Source organism: Mirounga leonina, unplaced genomic scaffold, assembly GCF_011800145.1.
Source record: "Mirounga leonina isolate KUSES-001 unplaced genomic scaffold, KU_Mleo_1.0 Mir_82, whole genome shotgun sequence".
Taxonomy (NCBI): domain Eukaryota; kingdom Metazoa; phylum Chordata; class Mammalia; order Carnivora; family Phocidae; genus Mirounga; species Mirounga leonina.
The window spans coordinates 800,930-811,045 of record NW_023270825.1 but is presented as its reverse complement, the minus strand read 5'-3'; the positions used below and the strand labels follow the sequence as shown (position 1 = coordinate 811,045).

Below are 10,116 nucleotides of genomic sequence, written 5' to 3'. Positions count from 1 at the left end.
GGTGGCCACTTCAGGCAAGGGGTAGGCCTTGGGGGCTGCGGGGAAATGGGCAAGTCCTCCCCTTTGGGGTCCCCCCATAGGGATTTCTGCAGCCCTTGGGCTGGAGGGCTGGGGATCTGATGGGGCCAGGGCACCTGCTTCGGGCCAGGCTGCCCCGCCTCTTCCAGGAAGACCCTGTCCCTGCTCTGGGACCCACTGGGTCACAATATGTGTCTCCCACCCAGCTCCACCTGCCCCCTAGCCTGGGGGCTCCCTCCCTGAGCTCCCCAGTAAGAGGGGTTCTCAGGCGTGTTCCGAGGTGGGTGCGCCGCTTGTGCCCAAGGTGTACGTGGGGTGGAGGCCCCCACGCTGGCAGCGGGCCTTCAGGACCAGGCTGGGGGGCAGGCTGCCCGGAGTTCGGACAGAGCCGGCTTGGCTCAGGAGTGAGCTGCGCTTCCGCCCGCGTCCTGTGCTGCCAAATATAGCAGCAGGGAGGGGAGTTTCCGGTTACAGCCCCCCCCCCCCCGCAAGCCCCCAGTGCCGGGAAATCGATGCCAGCTCCATTAGGCCCAGCAGCAGTGCCTGCTGACCTGTCTGGTCAGGCCGCAGAGCAGCCTGAGGGGGCTGGGCTGCACCCACATCCAGGGGCTCTGTCCCTCACCCCCCACCCTGCCAGTTCGGAGCCTCCAGCTTGCTCCCCACAGCACAGGGAGCTGCCGGCGCCACCCATTCCTGCCAGAGGCCGATCTGAGGCCGTGGGCAATGCCTGCAGGCCCGCCAAGGACAGTGGAGCGCTAGAGGTGGGCACCAGGCGGGCCGCAAGGGAGGGAGCCAGGGTGGGGTGGTTCTAGGCTGGGCAGTGAGCTGTTCTCCAGATGCACTGCAGCCCCGCTGGGCTCCTCCGGACAGGGTGGAGCGGGGCTGCCCAGGACCCCACTGCAGCCCAGCCCTGCCAGCCCCTTGGGCACACACCCCATGCCTGAGGGCCCCTCCTCGGCAGCAGGTCCCTCACTGGCGGGGCTCGCAGGAGGCCCTACCTGGGTGCAGCCAGCATTTGCATACAGGTGGTGCTGCTTGAGCGGGCCCCTTGGGCACGGCCTCCGCGGGGCAGCCTCCATCGCCAGGCCAGGGGCTGTCTACACTGTGCCGGTCCCAACTGGGCCGAGCCCCCCAAGCACTCCCCAGGCCAGCAGGAGGGACGGACCCTCCATGCCTGCTCAGAAAAAAACACCTGCCTGCATGGGGTCAGCCTGGGCCCAGGGCAGGGGGATTACAGGGGGGCAGGTGGACCTCAGCCCAAGTGAGGCATCCCCACCTGACAACGGGGTCTCAGTGAGAGCCAAAGGCACGGTCTTGTTCAGCATCTTCCACCGTGACGGCCTGAGGCCCAGTCCCAGGGGACACGGCGGCTCAGGGCACTAAGTGAGGTCTGCAGCACAGCTCCTGGCCACTCCAGTCCCCCCTGCCTGTGACGGCAACAGCCCCTGGACACCTTGCCCTCTCCAAACCGCCCAAAACCCATCACCCACAGCATGGCCCTTGGGGCTAGCCGGAGCACTTGGAGGGCTCAGGGGAAGGGTCAGGCTGGCCCTCCCTCCAGGAGCTTCCCCAGCCCTCAGGCCAGACCCCCATCCTGCAAAGGCCCGAGATTGCGGCATACTCTCCACAATGGGCTCCAATCCACCCATTACCTGTGGAGGCCTTACTGGGTGCGTAGCTGAGTGGGCACCGGGCCCTCCTGTGACCCCAAGTGTTTAAGGGCCACAGACGCAGGCGAGTGTGCAAGGCAGGGGTCCTTCTGGGCTTGCAGGCCCACACGCAGGCTGGCACAAACTCCCAACGGCCCAGGGGATGCAGGGGCTACTGGGGGCATGAGACCTAGATCCAGAGCAGCTCTGGCTTCGGGCTCCCGGAGAGGGGCTCTAGCTCAGCCCCGGAGCTGGGAGCGTGTGCCCTCTGGAATGCACAGCCTGCACTTCCATCCCCACCCCCGCCTCCTGAGGGCTGGCTCAGCTGCCACTTCCATGGCCATACGGCCACCCTGTGGCCCACCACGCAGTCCTCCTCGAGTGCTTGCCCGGCCGAGCCCCCATCCCCACCTCCCCTGCCCTGGGAGGTGGCCTGGCCTGGCACCATCCTCCCTGTCTCTCCCCAGGCCCCCACCTAAGGCCTGACCTTAGTCCTCTGCCCACCACCAGCTGCCCACAGCCGTCCCTTCCCTGCCTGCAGCCAGAGGCTTCCCAGTGGAGCTGAGAGGCTCTCATGGAGAGCCCACCCTCCCCCAGGGCCCATCTGGGAAAGATCCACTGTCCCTCCACCTCCCCCAGCCCACCCCTGCTCACAGCTCGGAACCAGTGGACACAGGCTGGAGCCACACGAGCCTTTATTTGATCTGTAGGGCGAGTGGCCAGAATCAGCCTTGATCTTGAGCCCCTGGAGTCTCACTGGGGACCCAGGCCAGGGGCCACACAGCTGAAGAACCATGAGATGCCAAAGATGACACCGAGGGTCTTGGGGACATCCGGGTCATCCGCGAAGGCCTGGGCACCATCCAGGGGCAGGTGCACCACCTCAATGAGCTCGCCCTCCTCTTCCAGGCCCCCGCCCAGGCTGCCCCGCTGGGCATCTGTCACTTCTGCGTAGAACATAGTCTGGCTGGAGCCAGTGAGTCCCACACCAGACCTACGGGTTGAGACAGCATCTCCTGAGCCACCCACGCAGGCCTCACGGGCCACCCCTGCCCCTTCCAGCCCTCCTTCTAGCCACTCCTGCCAGGGAGACCCGTCTGGCAGGCAGGACTCCGGGATACACCGCCCTGCGTCCCCCGCCAGATTCCCACCACCCTCAAGTGTGGCAGAAACCTGGCAACATGCTGGCTATCGCTTCTGTGATTCTTATGTCACGTGGCAAGGGAATTCTGCACGTGTAACTGAGGGCTTTAATCAGTTGACTTCCAGTTCATTGAGAGATTATCTTGGTGGGCCTGACCTAATTAGGTGAGCTCTTTGGTGAAGGCTTAGACGACAGAGATGGAGGAAATCAGAGAGGCACCATCCTGCGAGCCTTGTAGACGAAGCAAGCTGCCATGGGTGGGGGCCACGTGGTCCAGGCCTGCCGGTGGCCTCAGGGAGCGGATGGTGGTCCCCGGCCAACAGCCAGCCAGGAAACGGGGCCCTCAGCCACACAGCCACAGGGAGCTGGATTCTGCCACAACCACGTGAGCTGGAAAGGGAACCCTGAGACCCAGATGAGCCCATGGCCCCGGCCGATGCCCTGACTGTAGCATGGCCCATGAGCACTGGCCTGTTCCCAGGAAGCAGACTGCAGACCCACAGCTACTGTGAGGTTGTAAAGGGGGGTTGACTAAAGCCGTTAGATCTCTGCGGTGTGGGTCTGCAGCACCCTCGTGCAGGTCGCGACCCCTCTGCCCACGGGAGCCCCTCAGCCAGGGCCTCCCTTCCCAGCACAGACCGTGGCCTGCACCCAGGGCTCCAGGCTGGCCGGAAGCAAGGACCCACCTGGCAACCGTGTGGCCCGGCCTGTGACAGCCCCTAATGCCAGCCCCGCCGGGACGCCACTTCCAGGTTGGGGAGGGCTTGTGCTGAGGCAGCCGGGGCGTGGAGGGGTGAGAGGGAGTCCCCTCCCTCGGTGGCTGGTGGCCACCAGGAAGGGGACAGGCACCCAGTGGCAGCCGTGGCCCAGAGTGGCAGCAGTGGAAGGCCGGAGTGGGCAGCCGGGATGGGACGTCTGTGAGGACAGGGCAGGGGCAGGCCCGTCTGCATCCCGGGACTGGAGGGGAGAGTCAAGCACAAGTGTGCAGGGGAAGAGGAGGACCAGAGGGTGTCTGAGGCCAGCCAGAGACCTGCAGGGTGGAGGCTGCTCTTGCAAGTGGCCCAGCACACAGGGGGGCTTCCGTGCCCCACTCCCCAGGAGGGGAGCCCCATCCAGACGGGCCTCACCCAGCTGCTTCCTCCACCCCCAGCCGCTTATCTGCCACAGTCCCTCCTGACGGCCTGTTTCCGGCGGGGGCCACGGCCTGCGCCTTTGATGGAAGCGCCAGTCTGGGGGGCTTCCAGGCCCAGTTTCCGCCGGCACGTGAAGGAGACGGGCACAGCCTCTGACCCGGAGCAAGAAGACTATGCGCAGCCCCATCGTCTGCTGGGCGATCGCAGAGGAATGCCTGGGCCTTGTCACCTGTGACCGGCAGGTGAGTGGCCTGGCTCTCGCTGTCTGTCCAGCTCCCAGCAGACCCCCAGGCACAGCTGCCCTGACCTCTACTCCAGCCCCTTCAGTCCTGCCTCCCCACAGCCACACCTCGTCTGCAAAATGCAAGTCTTCACAAGCTGCTTGCTGCCCAGAGCCCTCCCGGGCTCCCCAGCACCCTCGGGATCAGGCTATAGCCCTGACGCCCTGCTCCTGGAACCACCGCGGCGGGGGTTGTTCATCCACGTGCCCCAGAACAAGGGAGGCGGTGTAGCCCCTCTGCCAGGACTCCGCCCAGGCTCACCTCATCCAGGGTCCCCCGCCCTGCCAGGGTGCCTCCCGCTGGCTCAACCCCGGCCCCAGATCAGGACCCTCAGATGCTCCTGGCCCCCAGCACCAAGGACACCTGCAGACAGCAGGCCTGCCCCTCAGACCAAGATGCTCAACCACGGGCGCCTGGGTGGCTCAGTCGGTTGGGCGACTGCCTTCGGCTCAGGTCATGATCCTGGAGTCCCGGGATCGAGTCCCGCATCGGGCTCCCTGCTCGGCAGGGGGTCTGCTTCTCCCTCTGACCCTCCTCCCTCTCGTGCTCTCTCTCTCAAATAAATAAATAAAGTCTTAAAAAAAGACGCTCAAGCGCTTGGCACCTATGTTGAACGTGGGGGGGTCCAAGCCCAGGCTCCTCTCCCTCCTCGGCCTGGAGGTCAGCTCCAGCCCCCCAGCCCCCAGGCCGGGGAGACGCCCTGACAAAGCCCTTGGGCGGCTGAGGCAGAGGACCTGGGCCCGAGGCTGAGTGGTCCCTGCACTGGGCTGCGAAGCAGAGCTCCCCACCAGCCCCCTCCCCTCTAGAGAAGGCTGTCGGGGTCCATGCTCAGTGTTGTGGTGGAGGGTGTCCTCCTGCCCCCACGCTTCACCAGGCTCAGGGACCCATGACAGCATCGCTGGGGCAGGGGATGCAGGGGCGTGACCCCAGCGTCCCGTCCCGTCCCGGAAGGACAGCCGCATGGGGAAGGTGGTGGGGGCCGCCCGGCTTCGGTGGGGGCAGGCCCTGAAGTCTAGGCTCCAGGCCACACCCCTTCCCTCCCCAGCCACGCAGGAGCCCCCGCCCCCCAGCCTCATTCCTGAGCCGCCGTGTGACAGATCTGTGACTCACCCCCACCCCCGGCGCCCAGTGCTTAATCCCACAGGAAGTAGAGGCATCTGCCAGCAGCAGCTGGGCCCAGAGCCGGCCCCACACAGCCCCACACAGCTAGGGGCCGAAGGGTGGGGGCTCGCATGCTCCAGAACCGCCCCCAAGAGCCCTGGGTTCCGGCCTGGAGCACAATCTGAGGTGGTTCTGCCCAACCTTCCCCCGACACCATGTTGAAAAACAAGGAGGAACTGCCCTGCTTGCACGCCCCTGGGGATGGGGCGCTCACTGCCTCCCAGCCTGTCCCATCCCCCAGGTGGTGCCGACAAGATGCCCTTCCCCAGCTTTGCAGGCCTGTGGCCCAAGCCCACTCACTTGTAGGTGGCGACCCGGCGCAGGTCGGAGGGAGCCAGGCGGTAGCCACACTCCTCCCAAGCCTCCGTGCAGGCCACTTCCTCCAGCGAGAGCCCGGGCTGGTCCACAAGGCCCGCACACAGCTCGTATGTCACCCCTGCCGAGCCAGGCAGTGCCACCTGCAGCTCCTGGGGTCCATCCTGGTCTACAGCTGCCAGGGACCCTGGGAAATGGCGTTCCACCTCACCCACGTACACGGCTGGTTGGGGAAGGGCGGACCACGGTCACAGCCATGTAGTGGATGCAGACCCCCTCACTGGGCTTTGGTTCCCACTGGAGCCCCCAGCCCACATTGACATTCTGACCCTAGGGCCCCAGGGGCCTCTCCCCTCGCCCCACAGCCCATGCCCACAGGCCTCACCTGGCCGGAACTGCTTCACCAACACCAGACTCTGCTGGGAAGAGTTGAACATGAGAATGGCCACACTGTAGGGGGTGGATGGAGCTCAGCACAGAAGCAATTCCTCACCTCACCTCCCCCGGGCCCCTGGCTCCCAGCATGCTCAGCCCATCTCCGCTCCCCAGCAGTCTGGGAAAACTGGTCCCTTACTCAGATGGGGAGACTGAGGCCCAGGCAGGGCCAGAGCGTGCCAGGGTCCCACAGTCAGGCCAGGACGCAGGCCTACTGTATTCCGACTGGCAGAACGGGGGCACGGGGGTAGGGAAGGACATGCTGGGCAGCTGGGCAGGTCGGGGGTGGCAGCAGCTGAGGCTGGCTGACTGACGGGACATGTGGTCCCTGCTGGCCGGCTGCCTACCAGCCACACTCCTCGCGCCTCACTGCCGTCTAGCCCACACCCCTGATGCTCGGGGCAGGACGAGGGCACCCAGATGGCCTCTTCCAGGTCCAAGAGGGCCTGCGGGCCACTATGGTCCAGGCGGCCCGAGCCGGGAGCAAGAGGGCACACCCAGAGAACATGAGGGGTGCAGCAAGGCAGAGACAGGGGGCGGCTCCCTGCCCCTGGGCCCCAGTGTCCCAGTGGGCATCAGCCAGGCCAGGCTGGGCTCTCACCTGTCATGTGTCTTCATGAAGTCCCATGACTTCTGAGTGCCATTCTGAAAGAGAAGTCCAGCGGTCAGGGGTCAGGGGGAGCCAGAGGGCGGCCGGCATGTGTGCAAGTGCCCTGGGAAGCTGGGCAGGCCAGACAGACCCCCTACACCGGTCCCTGCCCGGGCGGCCCCCTCAAGGCCTGGGTCCATCAGGAGCGGGGAGCTGCAGCGGGTTGGGGAGGGAGGTCAAGGCCAGCCTGATGTTCTCCAGGGGTGGGGCCGAAAACCAGAGCACATGGTGGAAAGGCAGCTGCCATTTGGCACAGGCTGAGTTCAAGGAGCTGCCGAGACGTACGCTGTCACCAAGTGTAGGCAGGACCGAGAGGGTCATGGGGGAGGAGCAGTATGGGGTGTGGGTGGGGGTGAGCAGAGATCAGGTTTTCAGTGTCGATGCTCCCTCAGGCCAATGGACAGGCCAGACAGGAAGGCGGGAGGGGCAGGCCGGCCTCCTGAGGACACCAGCACCGGGAGCAGCTGGGGCGGGAGCGCCCCAGCTAGGCAGGGGGACCCCCCTGCCGGACATGGTGATGTGGTGATGGTGACTGGACGCAGCCCGGCTTCTGTCCCGGGCTGTCTCTCGTGCATCCTGTCACCCTGCTGTTCTGTCGCTTGCATCCGTCATCCTGCTCCCAAGCCTGGGCACCACCCCCCGACGGGCTCGCAGGGCTCCAGGCAGCAATCAGTGAATGAAGGAGGCAGTGCAAGGCAGCGGCTGGACCAGGCCCACTGGGGGAGCCAGAAGGGGCATTCGTGGGGTTCCAACAGGCAGGGTGTATGAGGGGCCCAGAATCCTGCCAGCTGGATACCACTAGGCAAGGCGGGCTCCCATCCTTGGGGCTAGAGTGGACATGGACAGCGGCCACTGCCTCCTCCCCAAGGGGTCTCTGCCAGTGCGGCTGGACCCAGGGCCCTGGAGCCCTGCCCTGTGGCTGCCCCTCGCCAGCGTCCTTAGCCCATCTGCCTTCAGCCATTGGGTCAGCCCTAAGGCACTGCAGAGCCGCAGGCCCTGTCCTTAGGGCTCTGTCCAGGCCTTGAAGTGGACATGGACCTGAGCACCAGAGACACAGAACGTGCAACCAGGGCTGCAGAAGAGGGAGGACTTCCTGGAAGAGGTGACGCTGTACCAGGCCCCACAGAAGTGAGGGAAGGGCATTCCAAGCAGAGGGGCTTCACAGGCAGAGGCCCACATGCTGGCCCAAGGGGAGCTGGGCGAGTGGGTTTGAGCTCTCCTAGAGGAGTGGCAGGGGCCTTTGTTTCAAGGGGATGGTCAGGCTGCCTGGGAGGCCATCGGGAGGCAGCACCCCCAGGAGGCAAGCCCGGGCCTGCCTGCAATCCGGCCACCCGGGGCCGGCCACCCACCCAGGACGCACTCCAGAGCAGGCCTGCCCCCCCACCCCAGGCCTGCCAACACCTGCTGTGTCTCTGCCGCCCTCGGGGTAAGCGGCACCTGGTGCAAGTCTCAGGGACCCTCCCAGCTCAAGATCACAATGTCTGTCAGACCCTTCGGTCCAGCCAAGACAGGATGCAAGGGACGGGCCAGAGAGGCCCAGTGAGGCCTAGCCAGCCCTGCCACAGGACCCCCGGACCAGCTAGGTGGGTGCTAGGCCCGGTTAATCTTCCAGGGGGGCCGGGTGACCTGCCTTTGGTCTCTCCGGCCACCATGTCTCTCCGGGCCAAGGATGGCTGCAGATGCCCCCTCCCCGCCGGTGGCATGCACGGCCCAGCCCCACGTCCCACAGCCCCTGAAGGAACGCTGCCTTGGCTCCCCAGCCCGTGCCCACCACCGCCTCCCACCAGCCCTGGCTCCGCTCCGGTCACCACAGCCATCAGCGGAGCCGCACTGACAGGCTTCACCTCGGGGAGACAGAACGGCAGCCGTAGGCCACACAGCAGGTGTGTGCCTGGACCACCTGTGCCTACCCACTGCCCACCCCACCACAGCCCCAGCCCCTTGGTGGCATCAGGCATCCGCACCCAAAGTCAACGCCAAGGAGAAGAACAGAGGCCTCCATGTCCCCACACTGTCCCTCAACTGACCCCCTGCTTCTGCCCCGGGCCAGCACTACCAGGGCCCATCCCAGGGACACGATGCCCCTGTCCCCCTGGAGCCAACAGGGCTCCACGGACAGGGCGAGCAAGGGCTGGAGGCTAAGAAGGCTTCACGGGGCTGGCGACAGGAAGGGCCGGCAAGCCGACAGGGAGCTGCCAGCCCAGGGCGGCCGGGAAGAGGAGCACCGAAGACCGGGACCACCTGTCCCGGCGGCGAGGCGGAGGGCAGTCCTCATCTGGAAGGCCCGGAGACACTCCCAACAGCGGGCAAGCAGAAGGTGGGGCGCCCAAAGCCCAGAACTGGTTCTCACTCGCCCAACAAACATTTCTCGTGAACTCGCTATATGCACAGTACTCTGGGCGTCAGCGCGGTCCTGCCCTCGCTGGGGACGGGGGTGGGGGTTGGGGGCCGGAGGAGAGGGCTGCCCGGGGTGCAGCCTGCCTGCATCCCTGCGAGGTGGGGGCTCTGAGGAGGTGCCCTCGGAAGGGAGCCCACCTGGAGAGGCTCCCCAGGGCTCTGCCAGATCCCTCTCCTGCCTCCTCACGCCACAACCCTACCTCCGCTGCCGCTGCCGAGAATGAAGACCACCGCCTCCAGGAAGCTTTCCCTGACCCCCGGGGCGCCCCATAGGTCCCCCTGCAAAAAGTGCCGGGGCCCGGCAAAGCCTCCTCGGAGGGATGGTCGTCCCCAGAGCTGCCCCGACTCGGGCGCTTACCAGGTCTGGGAAGCGGACTCGAACCGGACCCGCACGCGGGGCTGGGGGCGCTCCACGAGGGAGGGGGCGGGGCGGGGGCGGGCCCCAGCCTGTGGGCGGGGCTCGGGGGGCCGGGGCGGCCGGGGGGGGCGGCCGCGGAGGGCGCGCGCGGGCGGGGCGGGCTCACCTGGCGGTAGTGCAGCGTGAACGGCCGCAGGTAGGGCGAGGCTGCGCAGCGGCCCAGGGCCGCCCCCTCGATGCGCTCCATGGCAGCGCGCTGGGCAGCCCGGCCGGGGCGGACGCGGGCAGAGTCCGCACCGGCCTCGGGCTGCCGGGCGCGTGACCCGGCTCTGGGCATGCCCAGTGTGCGCGGGGCGGGGCGGGAGGGCGCGGGGGCGGGCTGGGGCGGGGCGGGCCGGGCGCGCGGGCAGCACCTGCCGGGTCCGCGCGCAGGTGGGGCCCTCCCGGGTCCGCCCCCACGTGCGAGCGGAGTGGGGGGCTAGCCGGTGGACCCCGGCTGCGGGGCGGCGTCCCGCGGGGTGTGCGGGCGGGCTGGCGGGCGCGGGCGTGGCTGGAGGGGACCCGCCGGACAAGCGA

General features: G+C 67.2%; 1 protein-coding gene across 2 annotated transcripts; it reads right to left on the bottom strand.

Annotated features, from left to right (window-relative positions):
* Nucleotides 1-2,345: 2,345 nt before the first annotated feature.
* On the bottom strand, nt 2,346-9,868 carry NUDT14 (nudix hydrolase 14). 2 transcript variants are annotated; one of them, XM_034992568.1, is made up of 5 exons: nt 9,707-9,868; nt 6,738-6,781; nt 6,087-6,151; nt 5,687-5,924; nt 2,346-2,661 (listed from the first exon to the last, which is right to left on the bottom strand). In XM_034992568.1, the coding sequence occupies exons 1-5, from the start codon at nt 9,785-9,787 to the stop codon at nt 2,421-2,423; spliced, it is 669 nt and encodes a 222-aa protein (XP_034848459.1). In that variant the 5' UTR covers nt 9,788-9,868; the 3' UTR covers nt 2,346-2,420. The 2 variants fall into 2 exon arrangements, with proteins under 2 accessions (XP_034848459.1, XP_034848460.1); XM_034992569.1 differs by having other exon boundaries at nt 5,687-5,888.
* Between the last annotated feature and the right edge of the window lie 248 nt (nt 9,869-10,116).

Coding starts and splice junctions, on each gene's coding strand:
- NUDT14 (XM_034992568.1), bottom strand. CDS start 9,787: ATGGAGCGCATCGAGGGGGCGGCCCTGGGCCGCTGCGCAGCCTCGCCC. Junction 5,925..6,086: donor GGTGAAGCAGTTCCGGCCAG/GTGAGGCCTGTG, acceptor TTCCCCAACCAG/CCGTGTACGTGGGTGAGGTG. Junction 2,662..5,686: donor CGCCGGGTCGCCACCTACAA/GTGAGTGGGCTT, acceptor CTCAACCCGTAG/GTCTGGTGTGGGACTCACTG.